Source organism: Solanum stenotomum, chromosome 7, assembly GCF_019186545.1.
Source record: "Solanum stenotomum isolate F172 chromosome 7, ASM1918654v1, whole genome shotgun sequence".
NCBI lineage: Eukaryota > Viridiplantae > Streptophyta > Magnoliopsida > Solanales > Solanaceae > Solanum > Solanum stenotomum.
This window is the reverse complement of record NC_064288.1, coordinates 50,883,410-50,904,004: the sequence shown is the minus strand read 5'-3', so window position 1 is coordinate 50,904,004 and position 20,595 is coordinate 50,883,410. Positions and strand designations below refer to the sequence as shown.

The 20,595-nt window shown below is 33.5% G+C and overlaps 4 protein-coding genes across 11 annotated transcripts in view; 1 reads left to right on the top strand and 3 right to left on the bottom strand.

Annotated features, from left to right (window-relative positions):
• The window catches only part of LOC125871861 (uncharacterized), a 40,826-nt gene extending 27,459 nt beyond the window's left edge, over nucleotides 1-13,367 (bottom strand). The window contains exons 1-5 of one of the 7 annotated variants that reach the window (XR_007447049.1): nucleotides 13,047-13,367; nucleotides 12,084-12,162; nucleotides 11,899-11,986; nucleotides 11,665-11,762; nucleotides 10,817-11,240 (exon numbers count right to left, since the gene is read on the bottom strand). Coding sequence is in view for 6 of the 7 variants with exons in the window: in XM_049552557.1 (XP_049408514.1) it covers nucleotides 11,686-11,773; nucleotides 11,899-11,986; nucleotides 12,084-12,162; nucleotides 13,047-13,343 (552 nt within the window). In the remaining variant the exon portion in view is untranslated. Of the gene's footprint in view, nucleotides 1-10,816; nucleotides 11,241-11,264; nucleotides 11,445-11,664; nucleotides 11,792-11,898; nucleotides 11,987-12,083; nucleotides 12,163-13,046 lie in introns of those variants that run through there. The other 6 variants (XM_049552556.1, XM_049552558.1, XM_049552557.1 and 3 more) reach the window with 6 other exon arrangements.
• On the bottom strand, nucleotides 4,505-5,165 carry LOC125871867 (pathogenesis-related leaf protein 4-like). Its single transcript, XM_049552571.1, has one exon. It carries the CDS (start codon nucleotides 5,081-5,083, stop codon nucleotides 4,604-4,606), a length of 480 nt encoding a protein of 159 aa, XP_049408528.1. The 5' UTR covers nucleotides 5,084-5,165; the 3' UTR covers nucleotides 4,505-4,603.
• LOC125871859 (pentatricopeptide repeat-containing protein At2g37320-like) lies at nucleotides 8,200-9,976 on the top strand. The gene has a single exon (XM_049552554.1). The coding sequence runs from the start codon at nucleotides 8,210-8,212 to the stop codon at nucleotides 9,668-9,670; it is 1,461 nt and encodes a 486-aa protein (XP_049408511.1). The 5' UTR covers nucleotides 8,200-8,209; the 3' UTR covers nucleotides 9,671-9,976.
• A 1,443-nt stretch (nucleotides 13,368-14,810) lies between the features above and the next one.
• Nucleotides 14,811-20,402, bottom strand: LOC125870838 (serine/arginine-rich splicing factor RS2Z33-like). Of its 2 annotated transcripts, none has more exons than XM_049551379.1 (7): nucleotides 20,304-20,402; nucleotides 17,928-18,058; nucleotides 16,745-16,784; nucleotides 16,527-16,622; nucleotides 15,967-16,163; nucleotides 15,782-15,874; nucleotides 14,811-15,461 (listed from the first exon to the last, which is right to left on the bottom strand). In XM_049551379.1, the coding sequence occupies exons 2-7, from the start codon at nucleotides 18,035-18,037 to the stop codon at nucleotides 15,050-15,052; spliced, it is 948 nt and encodes a 315-aa protein (XP_049407336.1). In that variant the 5' UTR covers nucleotides 18,038-18,058; nucleotides 20,304-20,402; the 3' UTR covers nucleotides 14,811-15,049. The 2 variants fall into 2 exon arrangements, with proteins under 2 accessions (XP_049407336.1, XP_049407337.1); XM_049551380.1 differs by having other exon boundaries at nucleotides 15,782-15,871; nucleotides 20,304-20,340.
• Between the last annotated feature and the right edge of the window lie 193 nt (nucleotides 20,403-20,595).

The window sequence follows — 20,595 nt, the reverse complement described above, 5'->3', positions numbered from 1 at the left end:
ATTCTACATATCCTCGTGAATCATGGCTTACTATGTCTTTAGTCTCCAAAATTTTAGGGGTCCAAAAAGAATATATTCTTTCACACAGTCTGAAATCTATGTTGATTGATTTAATTTCATGCCACATAAGGTTTTTAGGGGGTCGTTAATTAGTTTGAAAATAAGTTATGATGGAACTAATAATAATGAGATAAGTTATGCTAAAATTAGTTATGATGTGATAAGGTATGATGAGATTATTTCTTATTGAGTGTTTGGTTGGTTGTATTCATAATAATATGCATTGCATAAATTTTAAGAACAAGTTGTTTGTATACCAAATTACCCTTCACTTTATTTAGTTTTTTATATTTTCTTTGCAAGCTTTAATTATTCACTTTTAAAAATAAAACTTTCATCTTATTTAGCTCAAATATTTTTGTAAGTGCATTCCCACGATGAAATTGTATGTATTTATAAAAAAAAATTATTTAGCTTAAAAATAGAATATTCATTTTAAGTTTATATAGTGTAATTTTTTAATAGAAAAATATTAAAAATTATCATAAAAATAAGGAGTAGAGAATATTATTATACATGATATTTAAAATAATGTAGGGAGGGTGGGGGAATCGGGAGGGCATGTGCTAATCTTTTTGTTTAGTGAAAAACAAATTTATAATAAATTTTGTATTACATAATTTTTTTTAGTGATGAGTTTTTTGTAAAAGAATTATTTAAGTTTAAGGAGGTTGAAGACATTCAAAAATAGTTATACATGAATGTGAAAAGTGAGGTATAAATAGAGTTTAACGGGATATATTTGTCATTATGTATTTTATTTCGGGATAAGTTATCAATTCCCGAGATTACTATACCACCAAATGGGAGGGATAACTTATCCCAGTACTAATTATTAATCATAGGATAGGTTATTCCAAACTTTGCAATCAAACAAGGGATTAAAAACTACTTAAAATTTATCTCGGAATTAACTCCTCTTATCCATCACACCAAACGACCCCTAAAGGTAAAGCTCTCTCTAGCAATATTTAATTTTATTTCATGGACTCAAATTCAAGACCGCGCAGGTCAAGAGATCGAGGATGAAATCCAATTTTCACTTTTAAAATATTTCATGAAAAATTAATTTTGGGCCATCAATATTATTGAGCCACCCTAACGAGAATCTATCAGGATAAAATTATTCCATGAGAGAGAGAAACTAAGTATTTGTTAGTCAATGAAGCAATTTGGATAGAATGAAAACAAAAAAGAAAAAAAAAACTGATCATGATTGACACTTAATAAATCAGAAAAAAAATAGTTGGTCCTTTGTGTTGAAATTAATTGCCTCACAATATCTAGGCAACTTCGAATGAGAATTTACATTTTTGGATTAGCTGAATCTAATTAAGTAATATGAAGCATCAAGCTAAAACTGAAAAAATTGTATGAAATAGCAAATTATTATTTCGAATTAAATGTTATAGCCATTGTTTATTTTAATTGTAATTCGCAGTAAACATCCCATTTTTTGCCATCTGATTCGGTATAAAATGTATAAAATGCGTTTGTGTTAGTATAAAGCGAGAGAAAAGTGTATATACAAAAATAAATACATATATTTTCGTCTTATACACTTATAATTATACAAATACAGATTTTATTATACAAATTACAATGTATAAATGAATTTATACAAAACTGAACAATTTGTATAAAATTGGATGTTTCTAGCGAATTATACAAATCTAAAGCTCCATAGCAAACATAAAATTTACTATGGAGCACAATTATGCAAACTATAGCTATAACATACAACTATGATTTTTATGTTTGCTATATGTGAAAGTTTCTCTTTATAAGTATATATTGAAGTTGAAGTTACGAATAAATACTAGTATATGTTTAGATAGTAGTGTTAAAACTAGGGGTGTACAAAACCGAACTGAAAATCGAATCAAACCGCAAATCGAGTCGAATCGGAAAAAAAATCCGACTAGTAGTTTGGTATTGAAAAAACAAATGACTATATTCGGGTTGGTTTGGTTTTAACTAAATGAAACCAACTCGAGACCAAACCAACCCGACATTATATATATAATTTTAAAATTTTATTTTATACATATAAAAATTATTTACTTTGATATAATTCTTAAATATTTCTTATACTTTTTCATAGTTTTTATCTTTTAATATATTATTTCAAGTTTGAAACTTAGAATTCTAAATGGTTCAATAAAGATTATAGTCCACATATGTTGGTAATTATAATAAAGCTTAAATCAAAACCAAATTAATACTAATGCAAAAAAAAAAATCAATTCAACACTAAGAATGACAATAATATTGAATATTGTTCTTTAGTTTTACATTGGTTTAGACAATTAAAATACATAATCTAATTTTAATTCCCTTTACTAGTTAGTCATGTAACTAATACTTATTAAACTTATTTTAGCATGATTTAATACTTTTAAATTATGATCATTTTCATTATGACTTGTTTATTTGCAATATTTGTTTTACGTGATTTCATTATTTATTTTTTTGTTGGATATTTTAGTGTCATTAATCATATCATATTTTGTGTTATTTTCTTAAGAAACACCATAGCTAGTTGTATTTTGGTACGACTAAAGAAATATTTGAAGTACAAGTAAATTATATGTTTGTATGAATACTTTACCGAAAAAATCCGAAAAAAATCCGAGGTTAACCTGAGTTTTATTGATTTGGTTTGGTTTATAAATTTAAAAATCCGACACAAATGGTTTGGTTTGATATTTTAAAAACCCGAACCAACCCGACCATGTACACCCCTAGTTAAAACAAAGAATAAACAATTCAACGTTTGGTTAAAAAGGCTAGTGGAGATAAAATTGAGTCCGGAGCCAAAAGGACAACTATTTTTCTGCAAAAAACAAAAATGGTACATCAATTATTTTTTTAACCAAAAGGGCAAAAACCCTCCTGACGGAGCGATTTTGTTCTAACAAAAATTGACGCCGTTCCGTTAAAAGAAATAAAAATCGCAACGATTTTCTCAAAAAAATATTTTTTCTTTTTTTCTTTAAGTTTTCTATATAAAAATAAAAATAAAAATAAAAGTAAAATCGCTCTATAGCAACAATTTTGTTTAAGAAATAAAAAAAAAAGGATTTTAAAGTTAAATTGCTGCTACAACAGCGATTTTGTTTAAGAATTTTTTTAAAAAAAAAAAATCCTACCCTTGCAGCGAATTTAAATAAATAAAATAAAAACTGAAGGCAGCGATTTTCATAAAAAGCTTTTTTTTTTAAATCTTAACCCTCTCAACCATTTTAATGAAAATTAAAAATGAAAATCACTGCCTCGGCAATAATTTTTTCTTTAAAAAACTTGTTTTTTTAAAATGGTTGCCACCGGAAATTTATGTAATTTAAAACTTGTTCTTTATGTTTTTTTTTAATTGCAACGATTTTACTTTTAATTATTATTTTTAATAAAAACGCTGCTATAGCAGCGATTTTAAAGAAATACTGATTTTTTTTAGACAGTAGCGATTTTTATTTCTTTTAATGGAACGATGTTAATTTTTGTCAAAAGAAAATCACTCCGTCAGGGGCGAATTTTTTTTTGATGTGCCGTTTTCGTTTTTTAAAGCAAAAAAATGATCTTTTTGGCTTCGGACTCAAATATCAAAGAAGTAACGTATACATAAAGATTACAGGATGAAAAATAAAGTGGGACAACAAAGCTCAAGAATATTAATTTTAACCTGTTAAATTTTAACTCACTTTATTACATTTAATCTTTCTTTCTATTTTTGTCTTGCTAGTATCGAGTTATTCTTTAAATCTATTTATATTAATGTTAAAATAGTTAATTTGACTAATTTGGGGTTTTTAATATTAAATTCTTGTAGTTAAATTTTTTAAGGAAAAAAAAACTGAATCTCGAAGTTCTCATAATTTTCTTTGCAAATATTTACACGCTGTTCAACGACTTCGTAATTACCCCTCCAATTTGATAAGATAAGGAGAAGAATTCACGTCACCGTGACAAAAGAGATATTTAGTAGCGAGTAGTGACAACAAATTTTATAAGAATATTTAATGGTAATTGAGTTAATAATGTCATTATATTTAGAATTGTTAAATTTTTTAGCAATATTTATATAGAGTATTAATTATAAATATTTATATTTATTATTATCGCTACGATTATATTATTACCATTAAAAAAAATTCTTTTCAGAGAAATCATGTCCTTTAGTTCCACTATAATTATTCAACGTATAAGGTTTACCTGCCCAACTACTCGAGTTTTCTTTTTTTTATATCACCACTAAAACCTTGAGTGACTATGATCAATGCAATGACATTAACTCAAACTACGGTTAAATATTTTTGAGAGAATAATAATACTAAAAATAAAATTTATTGCCACTATTTGTCTGTTTTACTGTAGTGTTATAAGCCTTCACCAACTCTGATGGGCATGGTATTATTCATACTAGTAATATCAAGGGAAAATAATAATTATGCAAGTCCATTTAATCCCTTAAACCCCTTGACATATAAGGTGGGGAATTTTATTAACTAATAATACATACAACATGTCATAAGTAAACATACTTTTAGTAAGGACGTCGTCCGACGATGTTTCCTGAAGGAACATAGTTGCAACAAATGAACCACCATCCGTTGTTGCAACGAGCCCGACCACAACCTAGTCGAACTGAGGTACGCCATACTACTTGAGTATAGTGTCCGCACACTTTCCCACTAGCACATTTGTTGGTATCATAGTTGTAGTTTGGCTTCTCCGCCACCCACAATTCTGAGGCACTCCTCCCTGTGAAGTCGCCACTACCCTTGGCAAGGTTCTCCCCTGAACCAGAATGAATCAAGTTGCAATCACCCCTTCTTGAGTCGGCGTACTTTTGTGCTTTGGTTGCCAAGGCGTCATCCCAAGACATAGGCCCAACCCCGACTTGAGCACGAGCATTGTTGTGAACCGCAAGATAGTCTTGGGGTGAATTTTGGGCGTCACAAGAGTGAAATATGGCTAATATCATGAAACAAATGAGGAACAATGTGTTTTCGAACAACCCCATTGAGTTTTAGGTCTAGTGGAGAGATAAAAAAGTCAAGTTATTGCGATTATGAATGTGAGATTAGTAGATATATATATATACAAGTAAGCATAGTGGATTTTTGTTTCGCATGTGTGAAGAAAATTCAAAGTTGATTATAAGAAGGTTGACTTAAAAATGTTAAGTTAAAGCTAAGGACGCCCCAAGTTAATGGTGATGAAAAAAAAACATTTTGTTTTGGATTTTATAGAAAACTTTTAGTAGCGTGTGCATCGGTCGGTTCGGTACGGTTTTATGTATTATCGGTTTGGTTTATTGGTTTTCGGTTTTTAAATATGTTAAACTAATAACCAAACCAATAAAATATTTTTTTATCAGTTTTGGTCCTTAACGATTCGGTTTTCGTTTAACCAATAAGAAAATACTTATAAAACAAATATATGACTTTTCTAATAAATTTGATGCGACAACACAATAATATAAATTTACAAATGCTCATAAAATAGAAATAATAATAGCAAATATGAAAAGAACTATACAAGTGTAACACAAAGAGAAATTAAGAGGAAGAAAGTTCTTACTTTAGATTTTAACGTTTAGTATAATGTGAAGTTGTGAATTCAAAGTCAATGTGAAGTGTGAGTTGAAGGCTAAAGACAAAGACACGTAACTAGTAAGATATTGTTATTAATATATAATATTTATGAACAAGTAATAGTAGTAAATTACTAGTCTTAATGGGTTATCGATTTACCCAATAATCCAATATTAAAAACCAATACCGAACCGATAACCCAATAAGTTTTTTTATAAAATCATTAAAAACCCGATAATCCAATAACCCAATAACACTTTTTTCAATTCGATTTTTTGCACACCCCCAACATGCCAAATGAACATCCAATTTTCTTGAAGGAGAAGGGAAGAGTTCTAGTTAGAGAATATAAGTGACAAAAATGGTCCCATTATCTTTTGTATTAGGTTCAAAAGAGTCCTCTTAAGTATCACCAAACCAGATTTAGTCCTTTAAATTTACTAAAACTGAACGCTTTTGATCTTTTAAGTTCACCAAAAAGTGAGCATTTTTTGGTCTCAATCATATACTTACCAAAGTTTGATCGTTAAATTTAAACCAAAACTGTGAAAAATGTTGAAATTTTAAACATTGTGGAATTTTGATTGGCATGTGTGAAAGTCATGTTATCAAGATAAGGCTAAACAAGACTAATTAAGATTAAGCAATGGAAATTCAAATTAATTAGTGGTCCAAACGCCCAAGGTTTTTTAGAATAGGTGTGCTCGAGCTAAATGACATCAAATTTATGGTCCATATATATGTTAGTGTTAGGATAGGTGTGATGGATTTAATTGATATTTCTTTGTTCAATTTGTTGATATACATGAAAAAAAAATAATTAAAAAATGATGTAAATAGGGTTAAACGAGACCGTGCGAGCAGGTAGGGGTGGGCGTTTCGGATAGTTTTGAACCAAAAAGAGGAGGATTGTCCAAGTCGTATACGCAGTTCAAAGGTCTCGTACGTCCTTTACCGATGTGGGATTCATTTTATTCATCATTCCCCTCACGTCCAAATTCAGATATTTTTTTCATCTCTATCCTATCTGGTGTGTGCATGTTCATGAATTGGAGGTATTTTTACCTCCTGTTATTGTCGGGATTCCGGAGGCCCACATAGGATCGAGTCCTACTCTAATATCATATCAAATTAAACCTTGGACGTAACTCATATCCCAAAAGATAATTCAAAGGGAGAATGATTGTTTAAGTCATATAAGAAGTCCAAAGTTCTCGTACTTTACCTATATTGTAGTATTCATTCCATTCCATCAATTAAATTTTAAATTAATCGATTTGGATATTTATATTTTCGATTTTTAAGCTCGTAAGTTGAGCTTATTCTTCTTTATAAAATGAACATTCAAATTGAGTATTTATATTAATATTAAATTATCTTAATAGTTCATCATACCATAGTCATTCAAATAAATTGGACAAGCAATAAAAGTATTATCAAGAAAATACAATAAAAACATTAATAAGGCCAAGAATAATTTAAGTATGTGGACTTCAAATTTAATGGTCCAAAGTTTTTTAGTCTTTTAGAATAGGTGTGCTGTAGCTAATTGACTTTATTATTTACTATTCCAAAAATTGTACCATTAAATATTAATGTAGCAATTTTAGTCAACATTTTTTGGGTAGCTTTGAAGTATCAAACGCTGAAAACGTTTTTAAAATGTTGGCATTCAATTTATGAATTAACAATTATGTGTTTCAATAAAATGTTAAAACAAAAAATAAACAGTTGATATGTTTAGTTAAAAAATAATAATTTTTTCTCCATAAAATATGAAAGAAATGTCACTAAAGGTTAACACTAAAATAAACTTGAGAGAAGTATTGAAAACACTTAGCATTTGGTTTAAATTATTAGTTTCGTCCTTAAACTATTGACAATCTCAAAACATCTATTTACTTTACTAACTAAACCTAGATACATTCCAAATCTACCACATAACAAAGCAAGTGATCTCAAAGTCTTTAGAAGCATGAGGCTCTTAATAATAAATCGAGATAAGTGTTGAAAACACCTCTAAACATGGCGAGAATTTAGAAGTGTATTTTACTCATATTACAAAATTGAGGGTGTTTTAAGTTCAATTAATCAAGTACATAGGTGTCGTCCCAATAACAAGCTTCCTATTGGCTTCTCACTCTGGATTGAGATTCACTCTTCTCGTCCAAAAGAATAGTCTTTAGCGCCAAAGAAAGTCGAGAAGGTTTTTAAGGTTCAAAGATGAAACTAATAATTTTCTAAATAAATACGACTCAATTTATAGTTATCAATTAGTTAACATGTTGGTTCATCGTATTCTGAAACACGAAAAGTAATAATTTGGCTTATCAAATTACCTACTGAGGCAATCAGCGGCGAAAAAGATTCAACAACAACAAAAAAAAACAGAAACAACTCCACTAATCTATAGGTGGATCGACTTATTAAGTTCCCATTAAAATCCACAGTTAAAAAAAAAAAAAAACACTTGTCATTCGTTGGTTATTAGCGGTATTCGAAAACATATGGGTCAAAATATGACTTTCTAATTAAGTTCGGAATAAGAAGAAATGAATAATCTCCTTTTTCGTTATGGTATGAGAAAAAATTTGCCACTCACAAAGATAAAGAGGCCATTGAAGGGCCAGAGATTTCTTGATATCTTAGCTCCAAAGCAAAATGTGATCAAGAATCACCAAAACTGTGTTAAACTCATTGAGGACTTTCTTCAAACAGGTTCTGTGCAAAATTGTAAACACCCATTGGATAAAGATAACTCTTTTTCGTATTCAAAGGAAGAAGATTCAGTCTCATTGTTATTTAGATTTCATAAAGAAGGGTGTAAAATTGGGGTTAGTTTAGTATCGAATGCTATGAGTTTGTGTGCATCGAAAAGAGTTTTTAATGTAGGGATTCAAGTTCATTGTTTGGTGATTGTTAATGGGTTTTTATCCAATGTGTATATTAGTAGTTCTTTGATCACTTTTTATAATAATTTTGGAGGAATTGTAGATGCGTACCAAGTGTTTGATGAAATGTCTGTGAGAAATGTTGTGTCTTGGAGTGCTATGTTAAATGGTTTTGCGAAGGAGAATGAGTTGGGTATGTGCTTGAAGCTGTATAAGGGTATGATGGGGTTGGGGTTGAAGGTTAATGAATTCGTGTTTACGAGCTTGTTGAGCGTGTGTATGGGTAGTGGATGTTTTGGTCATGGAAGAAGTATTCACTGCCAGATAATTGTTATGGGTTTTGAGTCCTATGTACAAGTTGCAAATGCGATTTTATCAATGTATAGTAAATGTGGGGAAGTAAAGGATGCTATGTGCATTTTTGATAATACGAAGAGTAAAGATTTGGTGTCGTGGAACTCGATGATCTGTGGATATGGACAGCAAGGACATGCTATTCAAGCTATTGAACTTTTTGAGGATATGAAGAAGCAAGAAGTGAGGCCTGATTCCATTACTTTCCTTGGGGTGTTGTCTTCTTGCCGTCATGCTGGTTTTGTTAAAGAAGGCATGTCTTACTTTAACTCGATGGTTGATTATGGTGTGAAGCCTGAGGTAGATCATTATTCATGTATCGTGGATCTTCTTGGACGAGCACGTTTATTAGAAGAGGCTCGTGAGTTTATCAAGAAGATGCCAATTCGACCAAATGGTGTTATCTGGGGTTCCTTGCTTATGTCGTGTAGGCTTCAGGGGAACTTTCGGTTGGGGATTGAGGCTGCAGAGAATAGGCTTGCACTGGAACCATGGTCCACGTCTACCCATCTGCAGCTGATAAATTTATACGCTCGTTTAGGATACTGGGATCAGGCAGCTAGAATGCAGAAGTTGATGAAAGACAATGGACTTAAACGGGATCCTGGTTATAGTTGGATCGAGATAAGCAATCAAGTGTTTCAATTTACTGCTGAAGATATATCGATGGGACATATTAAATCGATTGCTAGTTTGGTGGATGTTTTGGTGGATCACATGAGAAGTTTTGGTGTAGAAGAAACTGATTCCGGTGAAATAGTAATGTAGAGAAGATGCACAATTTTGAGCTTAATTCAACTCCAAAAGCTAGTTCGTCAAGCGTATTTTCCCCGTGAAGATTAACGTGGGAGTAGATATGAGATTCTTACAATGATATGGCAGATTCTTCCTGGCATAAATCAGGGAGATAATCATGTTACATCATTATTCGTACTTTATAGTACCCAACACAGATACAATACAATACAAATGGCTAAAATTGAGGCAAATTTACTGAGGAGGTTCATTAGTTTGTTTTACAAGACGGTCTATTTCAAAGTTATGTTTTGTGATCCGTAAACGCTAAAAAAAGTGGTGCCGATCATAAAGAGGCTATGGGTATCGTTTTCTAGGTCATTAACGCACGGTCTAAGAAAAAATTTGGTTCAAAAATCTAATTAGTCTATTTCCCAAAAATTCATGAACTAATACACATGAAAACTTGAGAAAATCATGAGTTCATGTTTCACGACAGCTACATGATGAAAAAAGGTGGTGCGGATTTTGTGGAGGCTATGGGTATCGTTCACTAGGTTATTATGGATGGTTCTTTAAATTTTGGTTCAAAAAAATTTGACCGGTCCAATTTCTAGAAATTCATGGACTAATTAATTCACATGGATATTGAGAAATTCCTTAATTCATGTTTTGTGACATCTAAATACTTAAAGAAGTGGGTGGATCTTATAGATTTTATAGATATTGTTCACTAGGTCATTACAAATGATTCTTAAAAAAAATTGGGTCAAAAAAATCTTGTCAGTTATATTCCCAAAACTTAATGGAATACATACAAAAAATTGCTAAAAGAATTATATTCTTATGAGTGGATCGTTCACTAAGTCATTACAGATGGTCCCTTAAAATTTTGGATAAAAAAATCATGTTGGTCATATTTTGAAAATTCATGGATTATATAACAAAGAAAAAAATGAGAAAATTCTAATTCTTATTTTGTAACCCCTAAACCATATAAGGAGTGGCGTGGATCCTATAGATGCCATGGATATCACTCAGTAAGTCATTACGGATGTTCCTAAAAAAATTTGGATAAAAACTCTTTTCATCAAAGACCTATAGTAGTGATTTTTACATCCAAGGAACTTAAGAAAACAGCAAAGTATAGGCCATAGTAGTATAAAGGATACAAAAAGATGAATAAACTGAATTTTTTTATATAAAGCAAAGTCTTATCCCACAAATTCTGGTAAAAGATTGGCCATACAATGAAATCTGACATTAGAAAACATAGGTCTACTCATGGAAGCTACTGTCTCACTGTATTCTAGTCCTTTAGAGAAGACGATCCTGGGCTAAATCACCAACATCTTCCATCGATTATGATGATTCATCGATCTGCCTAGCCAAAAGATCTCCATACTCTTTAAATTTGCGATTTCCCATCAACTTTTGAGTATTCCAGATCCAAGTGCAGCATACCAGTTCATTATGCACACATAGAACTGATTGCGATAGAAAATTATATAAAAATGACAACTATGATGGTTCATCGATCTGCCTAGCAACTGAAACAGGCTGCAAACGCTGATCGACAGAGAAAACCACCAAAATGATTCACCTGAAACTCAGAATATGAAGATGATTAAAAAAGCCTATAACTTCTCATGTAAACTCCAACATCTTGAGAGAAGCAAATTAGACAAGCTCACAAAAGAGACTAGCAATTTATCAATTTGGGTGTGAAAGTCAACATCTGTTATCAGAGGCGGAGACAGTGTACAATATACGGGTTCACATAAACTCAGTAGCTTTTGTGTATACCCTGTATACATATATTAAGAAATTCACTAAAAATCTATCGATATTTTATTGTGAACCAAGTCATTTATACATATCAACTTGATATTGTTGTAGGAACCCATATATTAAGAAATTCACTAATTATACCCCGAAATTCGGGATCTGTCAAGACAGTAAAAGCATCCTGACGACTTAAGCACCTTGAACTAAAATCTAGTGCACCAAAGGAAAAGAGAAGCTACCTCATGAAATAGAATGCAGAACTAAGTTGAACTCCATATTGCAGCATTGAAATTCTCCAACTCCTTTGAGGTTGATCCATACACCGCTTTAATTGTGTCTATGCAACAACTACAATCGAATCATTTCTTTAATCAAAACATCAGTATCGAATAGAATTTCACTGGAGAAGACTTCAGACTTTCACAAAGTCGAAAGGCAGGCAAGGAGTATATGAGAAAATATCAATGAATTACCTGCAAGCTTCCTTGTTGAACTTTTTCGTTTCAATCCCATACAGTGTCTCAAAGATGTCCGGTTCAACCCGACAAAAGTAGGGACGATCTAAAGCAAAGAGAAGAAATTCACCAACATAACAAAAGCAAAAAGAAGATAAATAATGATATCTCCAAACTCCAACAGGAAAAAAAGCAAGTTTCACCAGCATAAATGGAGCATTTTCTTGTGCTCTTATCGAAATGTATGCACCATCCATCAGAACCCACCAAGCTGTTGAATAACTGAGAAGGAAAATCCACATATAAAAGCTTCAAACTTCATATAATTGTCTTTTCATTTCGGAATCCGAAAATATGTTGCACAAAATCTATTACTTAAATGACAACTTTTAAGAACTCAAATTCAGTTTAACCACTTATCTCTGAAAATCAAATACTCTAACTTATCTAATCTTACTAAATTCAATCATATCTTGATACTTTACTACAACATAAAAGAAGCATTTTCTACGGGATCCCGAAACCACCAGCCATCCAACCTAATTCATGATAAGCCCATCAACGTCCCGACAAAATGCCTACGGTTAAAAACCACCGACATGTTAAGATCCAAATTTGAATACGTTCCTGGTCCTGGTGAGAGACCACTATGTTCGCACCAGCAGTCCAACAAAGAGGTGAAGTAGTGGCATCTTTCTTTCCATTACAAACCGACACACTTCGCCCCCGTGTCCACTAGCGCTCCTATCTAGAGTAAAGAGAGGGCGAAAAAGTGCCACTAAAGCAGGCAGCATAAGCAAGCTTCTACTGCTACGTAACAACAAAGTAGGATAGCATTTTGCATCCACATTTTTGAATTTGAGGGTGAAAAGCTAGCTCGACAACAACTAGGTCTCAGTCCCAAACAAGTTAGGGTCGTCTATACAAATCCCCACTTCTTTTAACTAAGCTCATGTCGTACTTATGACGATTCATAATGAATTGACAAGTTTTACATTAGCTTCCAGCTTCTATAACAACCCTCCTCCTTTATCCGAGCTCAAAACCAACATAATAAAGGATCAAACTCCATTCAAATAGCTTATAAAATATGATAAATGTAGTATAAAACCATCATATTCATAACACCCACATAATTTAAACTCAAAATTATGAAAATAAAAAACCTCAATATCAGAAGGGTCATCGAAAATTTCTTCAGCGGAAGGAAAATTTGGCCCTTTTTCAAGTTTGCAGCAGGCACCACAGTTCTGGACACACTGCCACGTCGGTTCTTTGTTTCTGCTGTTAAATCCTGACGTTGTTTTCATGGCGGTGGCCGCCGGTACACCTGGAGTGATGGTGGTTGTTGTCTTTTGCTTGCCGCTTTGTGTTTTCGCGTTTGGTCTCTGACGTGGCTGCTTCGCCGCCGTGATGACGGTGGCGAAAAGCGGCAGAGCCACCGTAGACAGCGAATGAGACATTTGGATTTCTTATGGATTGATTGGGTCATTTTAGCGCCATATAAATTCTTTGCAGAAATAGCCCTTTCAGACGTTTATATTTTGTCCTTTTTTTAATTATTTTTTTGCATATATACTCAAAAGGAATTGCTTTATTTTGTGTAAATTTGATTTTAAAAAAATAATTAACTATTGTTTAGTCCTATTGCCAATAGGGAAAATGCATAAATTCACCCTCGAACTTGTTTCGAAAAGTCAGTTACACGTTTAAACTAATATAGTGACCTATTACCCCTAAGACTACTAGCACAACTCTCATAATGGGAGGTGTATCACATTTGTGTCACATCAATGCCATGCCATTGCCACATCAGATGCCATGTCAAATTTTAACTAAAATTCTCCGTATCATTCTATTATTTCTTCTTCAATGAACACCACAATGAAACCACTATCATTGCTGCCATATTACTACCAAATCTATATATTTCACCATGAAAATCAAAATAGTCCCCATAAATTTCACCACCTACAATCAAATTCACCATCGAAATCATACTATCACCATTATCCCCACAAAAATTAGAAAGATCCACAACAAAATTTGACACCCATAAACAAACTCATTACCAAAATTACATCATCACCATCAAAAGGTACAAACCCACCACCAAATATCACTAGTCAATATCGATTTTTTCTTCTCCACCACCTTCAATTCCTGCTTCTTTGTCACCCCACGCCAACAAATCCATCATTATATTTTATTTTTAAACTTAATCATCAATTTTATCAATCACCAACAAAGCCGAAGAGAAAAATCAAATATAATGAAAATGGTGAAATCGAATAAGCACTAAAATAGGATATGATGGAGGGGTGGGGGAGAGGATTTTGGTGGAGGTATAGTGGGGTGGATGGAAATTGGGTATGAAAAAATGATGAAAACAAATAAAGAAGAAGATGGTTGCTTGTGAAGAAGAAGAAGAGGCGTTGGGTGGGGGATGGAGGGTGGGGGTAGGGTGATAGTAAAAAGTTTACTTTATTTAATGTCGAACGCGCTTTTCTTTTTTATTTTTTGCCACGTCAATTTTAAGGGGTAAAAAAATCATTTTTAAATAGTAAAGGTGTGTAATAGATCGACATGATAGTTTAAGCGTGTAACTGACTTTTCGAGACAAGTTCAAGGGTGAATTTATGCCTCATTTGGTGGTAATATGCATCGATTAAGAGCCTGTTTGGATTGGTTTAAAAAAAATAGTTTTTAAGTCAAAAATAAAAAATCAAACTGAAATGTCTTTTAAGTCAAAAAATAAAAAGTAGGGGATACCTACTTTTGATTTCTGACTTATTTTTAAGTCATTTTTTATATTTGTCATACACTTTCAGAAGTCAAAAACTGATTAAAAGTAGATTTGACCGACTTTTAAGCCAAACCAAAATAAGTGAAATATGTCGTTGGTTCTCAAATATGAAGAATATATATCCATCAAGACGCCAGCAAACTTGTCATTTGAGAATTTCACCAGAGACTTTGTAATTTCATTGTTTGAACCGGTTTTATATTGTTCAATGGCTAGTCTAGTATTCATCAAATACCAAGCATTGTACTAACATATAATAATCCCAAATATAGATGCAAGTCTGATTCTTTCAAGTAACATCTCATTAGTCCACACAAGGTCCAGCCTTCACAAAATGCATTCAGAAAGATACCACCAAAAGTTTCAAGGTGATTGGCTCTCTCTACCGGAGCGTTGATTACGAAACTCACCTTCATCCTCATCATCTTCATCTGCATGGTTCCTCCGGTACTTGGGACTCGGGCTTCGACTTCCACCATTAGCTTCAGCAGGGCTGTCATCATCATACTTTCGAGGAGCTGGGCTATCCCTTCTAGGACTTGAAGGACTCACGCTTCTCTCTCTGGGGCTTTGGCTATAGGCACCTTCTTCTCTCATTGGTGAAGGAGGGCTCTTTGCTTCCATCGGGCTTCCCTCTTCAGGTGTTGGGCTGCGCTTCCTAGTCTTGGGTGGAGGGCTTGGACTAGCCTTCCTTGGCTCCGGGCTCCTACTGTAGCTTCTTGATCGCTTGACCTGGTCCACTTGTTCTCTCTTTGGTGGCGGGGATCTTGATTGACTGAAAGAACAAAGGAGAGAGCTCAGAAATATATCTACTCAAGCGTTTGAACACCATATTTAGTTCCTAAAGTTGAAGCCTGAAAAAATATTTGGAAGTTGAAGCTGTGTCTTGGATAGAAGCTTTACAAATTTCACCTGATATACTCCCAAACTAATTTTTCAATATTTTCATCTACTGATGATGAGTATTTGCAAATATTGATAGCCACATTCTACTTTACAAATAATGACTTCAGTATCTGCAAGTGAATTCATGGGGACAACCCGAGCAAATAGCACAGCAAAATGAATACCATCTAAACGTGTGTCAAAACTCACCTATAGCTGCGACTTCTGCTATAACTTCGACGAGGAGAACGTGAACGTGAGCGTGACTTTGACCTAACAGGCGACCGTGAGTAGCTGCGTCTACTGCAATGAACACCACAAAGTCAAGAAACTCAAAAGGAAAAGATTTGGGGCATAAAATAAAGAAGGCACTTGCTTCACAGAGGTTAAAGTACCTGACTTTTTTAGGACTATTTGGGCATTTCCTTTCTATGTGACCTCTTTCTCCACATCGATAACACTTGTTCTTCCAATCCCCAGCTTTGCAATCTCGAGCCCAGTGACCTTCAAGGCCACAGTTGAAGCAGCGGCCTGACCCAGGAGCGGGTCCTTTGCCAAGATACTCGCGCGAACCGCCTGGTCCACGTGGCACCTAGAGAAACAACCATTATCCAATATCAGAATCAGCCGAGATGCATCATAGGAAACCAAGTTCAACAATTAATTCATTTACATAATTATTTTGTGAATAGGATCATGCAAGTACAATTGCCCCACTTCCGTTAAACCGGGACAGTGCAATTTGATGATGTGTTCAAACAAGAAATGCCTTCCTCCTTTTATTCAGCCTCTATATATAAATAATTCAACTTAAAAGGCGGAGAAAATAAAGTGCAGTTAAAAGAGAAAGAAAGAAATGAGGTTATCTAGCAGCTTTACTGGAGCCCTATTCACTAGTCAGAACAGCAAATTGATGAGTGGAAAATTCAAGGAAATACATGTATAGAATACTTACTCCCTTGGCAAATTCAACAATTATGCGGCGTCCATCAATGTCACGGCCATCTAAATAGTATCTTGCATCATCAGCATCTCGAGGATCACTAAATTCCTGTTTAAACACATTGTGTAGCAAACAAAAGTTTTTTTGGTGGGGATGGTTGGGGGATCAAAATGGGAACTAATGAAAATATTAACACCATAATAAAGGGAAAACAGAGAGATGATACATACTACGAAGGCATAGTCGTGCTTCATGTCCACATCCCGTACTCTGCGGAAATGGTTGCCAGAAACAGTAAGGCCATCATTACTTACTTAAGCACAGGAAGTTCATGAACACTTGCCCCTCAAGACGAACTATACACCAGTTTGAGATTGTTGGGAATTCCATAAAAATACGCAAAGATATTATAGAAAGGACCACCAAAGTCTCCTAAAACCGGGCAAGACTCCACCAAGGCCATTATAGAAAGAATCACCGAAGTCCCCTAAAACCCGGCAAGACTTCCCATCAATTCCACCAAGGCCACCCTCTCAAGATTGACCTTCAGGCCAGGCAAATGCCTATAAACCGTCAACAAGATCATTCAAGTTAAACTCACAAGCATCTGGAACACATTTTCCTTTAAATATAATAATTGATAATATACCCGAGCAATACATAGGCTTGGAAGGAAATTCCAACACACAGATGGGAGACTTAAAAATGTAAACCTCCACTGACTTTCTGCTGGTGTGCTAAACCAACTGTGCATTTCTAAGGAGTTCCCCACAGGAAACCATCGAGTTATTGTACAATATCAGAACACAAACAAGAACTTGAGCTTTATGACAAACAATTATAAGGGCACACAGAGCAGGCGACTATGATCTTAGTATGTCATATAAATTGGTTGAACAGAACAGTGGGGAATAAAACTCCCTTCCAGATGAAGGAAAAGAAATATATGAGAAATTGGACAAAAAGAGTAGCACAGAAATATTTCGCCAGTACCCCCGTCCAATTTTACAAGCATAGGTGAACCATCGATTTGAGATCCAACGCTATAACCCTAAGGAGCCAAGTATCTCATTGACAAATAGAAATATCCCTCCATTATTGTTAAATGAAGCACCTTCACGGAAGAAGCAACTTGGGTAGGAATTAGGATTGCATTGAACTGTAAGGTAGATGGAACAAAGTCCCATAAGACCAACATATAAAAGGAAAACATCACCCAACGTTTTCTAGGACATCGACAAACAACATTAAATGGTTATAACAATAATAATTTTCCCACAGAATTTTCGCAATTTCAGTTGCTCAATGGCAACTGGCAGTATCAAAAGCAATAAGAAAGCAAATGACACTGTGATGGCCTTAGGCCTATACAAAGAAATGCATGATGTGCCAAGAATCTAGAACAAAAATTACCTCCCATATTTACTGAACGCACGCTCCAGATCACGTGAACGGGTCCGTGAAGACAAGTGTCCCACATAGAGACGAGTGCTATTTCCCATCCGATCATCATAACGAGGCATCTTTACAGCACAATTCTCAAACTGAAAATATGCACAGAACGAAGATAATATAATATTATAACTTAATCCGTTCACAAACATTATAAATCACCCAGCACAAGATGTGTCAGACCCATTCAAACATGCCAAAAAGTAATTTAGAGCAGAACTAATCCTGGGGTAATACAACAAACAAGAAATGAAAACTAGCACATTAAGCTATTGGCATAACCCATCGGTGGCCCACTAAAGTTGGCATGATGTTTCCTTTAGACACCTTAACTGAGAGATGTTCATTATAGACACCTAATATAGAAACTCGCTGAGTCATTTTAACACTTTTTGCTTACATGGCATAATGAGTGTGTCCACTCATTGATAGGCGCGTGAAAGAGTTATTTAGTTAATTTTAATTATATTTTTCATCTTCTTCCCCATTTTCAGCCACCATTTTGACCAAATTAAATTTCATCCATTGTTAAATAAGGTTTTTCAACAAAAATGACGGAATTTTTTTTTAAAATTCAAGAATAAACTCATTGGTAAAATTCTTTCATGGAAAATTTAATATTTACGACAAAGTGAATTTAAGATAGATTAATAAAAGCTTATTTCGATAATTTGCGGGGAGTGAATTCAACGAAGCGCAGCATGCAAGTGTGGGTAATTTCTACAAAAAGGGATAGGGATTTGGAGAAAGCAAAGCGGGGGAGCCAGGGGTTATTTTGCAAACCCCAAAACAGAAATTCAAATCAGAAAGGGGATTTGTTTGTTTGGGGGTTTTGGAAGAAGGCGATCGGGGGTATGTTTCATTGGGTCAGTTTTTATTTTTACTCAATATTAATTATTTAAAAATTATTTTTGACACAAATGACAAATGTCGTCATTTAATTTGTCACTTTACATGTCATGGGCGAGTGTAATTCACACAATTATATGTTTTTGCTGATACTAAAAAAGGTGTCAAAATGACACAACTGAATACTACATGAGGTGTCTAAGTGAAACATTGTGCCAACTTTAAGGGGCTACCGATGGATTAAGCCTAAGCTATTCTATAACAAAATTACCTGTTAAAAACTTATCTAAGCACAAAATTAATATGAGCCAAAACGCAAACTTATTTGAGCTAGTTAAAGGACTTGAATCACTGAAAGGCTTTTGGAAGCGTAAAGATCCCATCCAACAGAGAAAAATAAGAGTTCAAAAGATCATCAAGCATAAACAAGAATGTGTCTAAGCTCTTTAAAATTTCAAAATAGAAAAAAAAAATAAGCCTATTCAACCTGACATATTCAATTTACACAATCCAACTCAGATAACTTCCCATCAACTCAAGCAGAATCTAACCAAAGTAGTTTGATTTTAGTTACAGTATTGAAATATCTCAACCAATTATGGAACCTAAGCGACACCTCCTACCTCAAAAAGATCAACTCACAGTATACTTCTTACAACCAATATTACATAAGCTTTTAGCGAGTAAAAACAACCATAACTATTCCATATAATAAGAATCTAACATATTCCTAGTAGCAAATTTCTCCTTCATGTACAAAGAATGATTAAGCCTTAACTTTCTTTTCAGAATTGAGAAAGCTTGAACTTCCAAAAGGTACTACAACGCCAAATAGTTACTGGTGTACCACTACGAATGAAGAAAAGCATGCAGAACTCACATCAATAGAAACTCAGTAAATTTTCCACCCAAAATTTTTAACAAGAAAATGGACAACATAATCAGAACAAACCACAAATTCACATTTCTAGAAATCATGCTACTTCACAATCAAATTTCATAACAAGAAAACACGCACACAAAAAGAAAATAGACAGAATAACCACCACAAATTCACATTTCAAGAAACCATAACTCCTAACTCAATCCAATCCAATCCCAATCAAATAAATTCAACAATTTCAAGAGCACAAAGCCAAAAGCTTCAATCTTTTTTCATAATTGTTGACAGGAAACAACCTACACAACTTCTCACTATTAGAAATCACATAATAGGATGACAACACTTTTAACCTAGTCCAACCCCACAACAAAAAAAATCAAAAAATTGGATAAAAATCTCAGCTTTATACTAAATCCTAACAAAAATTCCACAAATACTCACAAACCCAAAAAAATAAAAAGAATCTAAAAAATCCCCACAACATTTCAGAAACAACCACCACAATTTCTCACCAATACAAATCAAGAATCCCTAAAAATCAATAATTTTAAGGCAATTAAAGAACAATTTAAATTAAGTAATCAAGGTAAAAAAAAAAAAATTACCCAAATAAGCGAAATTCCTTTGTAACTTTTCTTTGGCTGCTTATCGAAACCCTGTAAAAAGAAAAACGAAGAAACTCTTATTATCGAACGCTATCTTTTATTTGAACCGACATACAGAAAATGAACGGCTCAGATTTCAGTGATTGTATATCGGACGGTTAATATTGATTGAGGCCCAAAATTAGTTTTTGGTTTATAGGCCCATTTTATTGAGCCCAAAGTGAAAACTGTTTGGATGGTTGTTAGCCTCTTAGGTTTCGTATTGTATTGTATCGTCTTGATGAATATACTG

What these genes read in the sequence shown, in the direction of transcription:
- LOC125871867 (XM_049552571.1), bottom strand. Translation starts at nt 5,083, where the DNA reads ATGGGGTTGTTCGAAAACACATTGTTCCTCATTTGTTTCATGATATTA.
- LOC125870838 (XM_049551379.1), bottom strand. Translation starts at nt 18,037, where the DNA reads ATGCCTCGTTATGATGATCGGATGGGAAATAGCACTCGTCTCTATGTG. An exon ending in TTGTTGAATTTGCCAAGGGA is followed by an intron (nt 16,164 to 16,526) that starts GTAAGTATTCTA and finishes TTGTTTCTCTAG; the next exon opens with GTGCCACGTGGACCAGGCGG. An exon ending in AATAGTCCTAAAAAAGTCAG is followed by an intron (nt 15,875 to 15,966) that starts GTACTTTAACCT and finishes TGTTCATTGCAG; the next exon opens with TAGACGCAGCTACTCACGGT.
- LOC125871859 (XM_049552554.1), top strand. Translation starts at nt 8,210, where the DNA reads ATGAATAATCTCCTTTTTCGTTATGGTATGAGAAAAAATTTGCCACTC.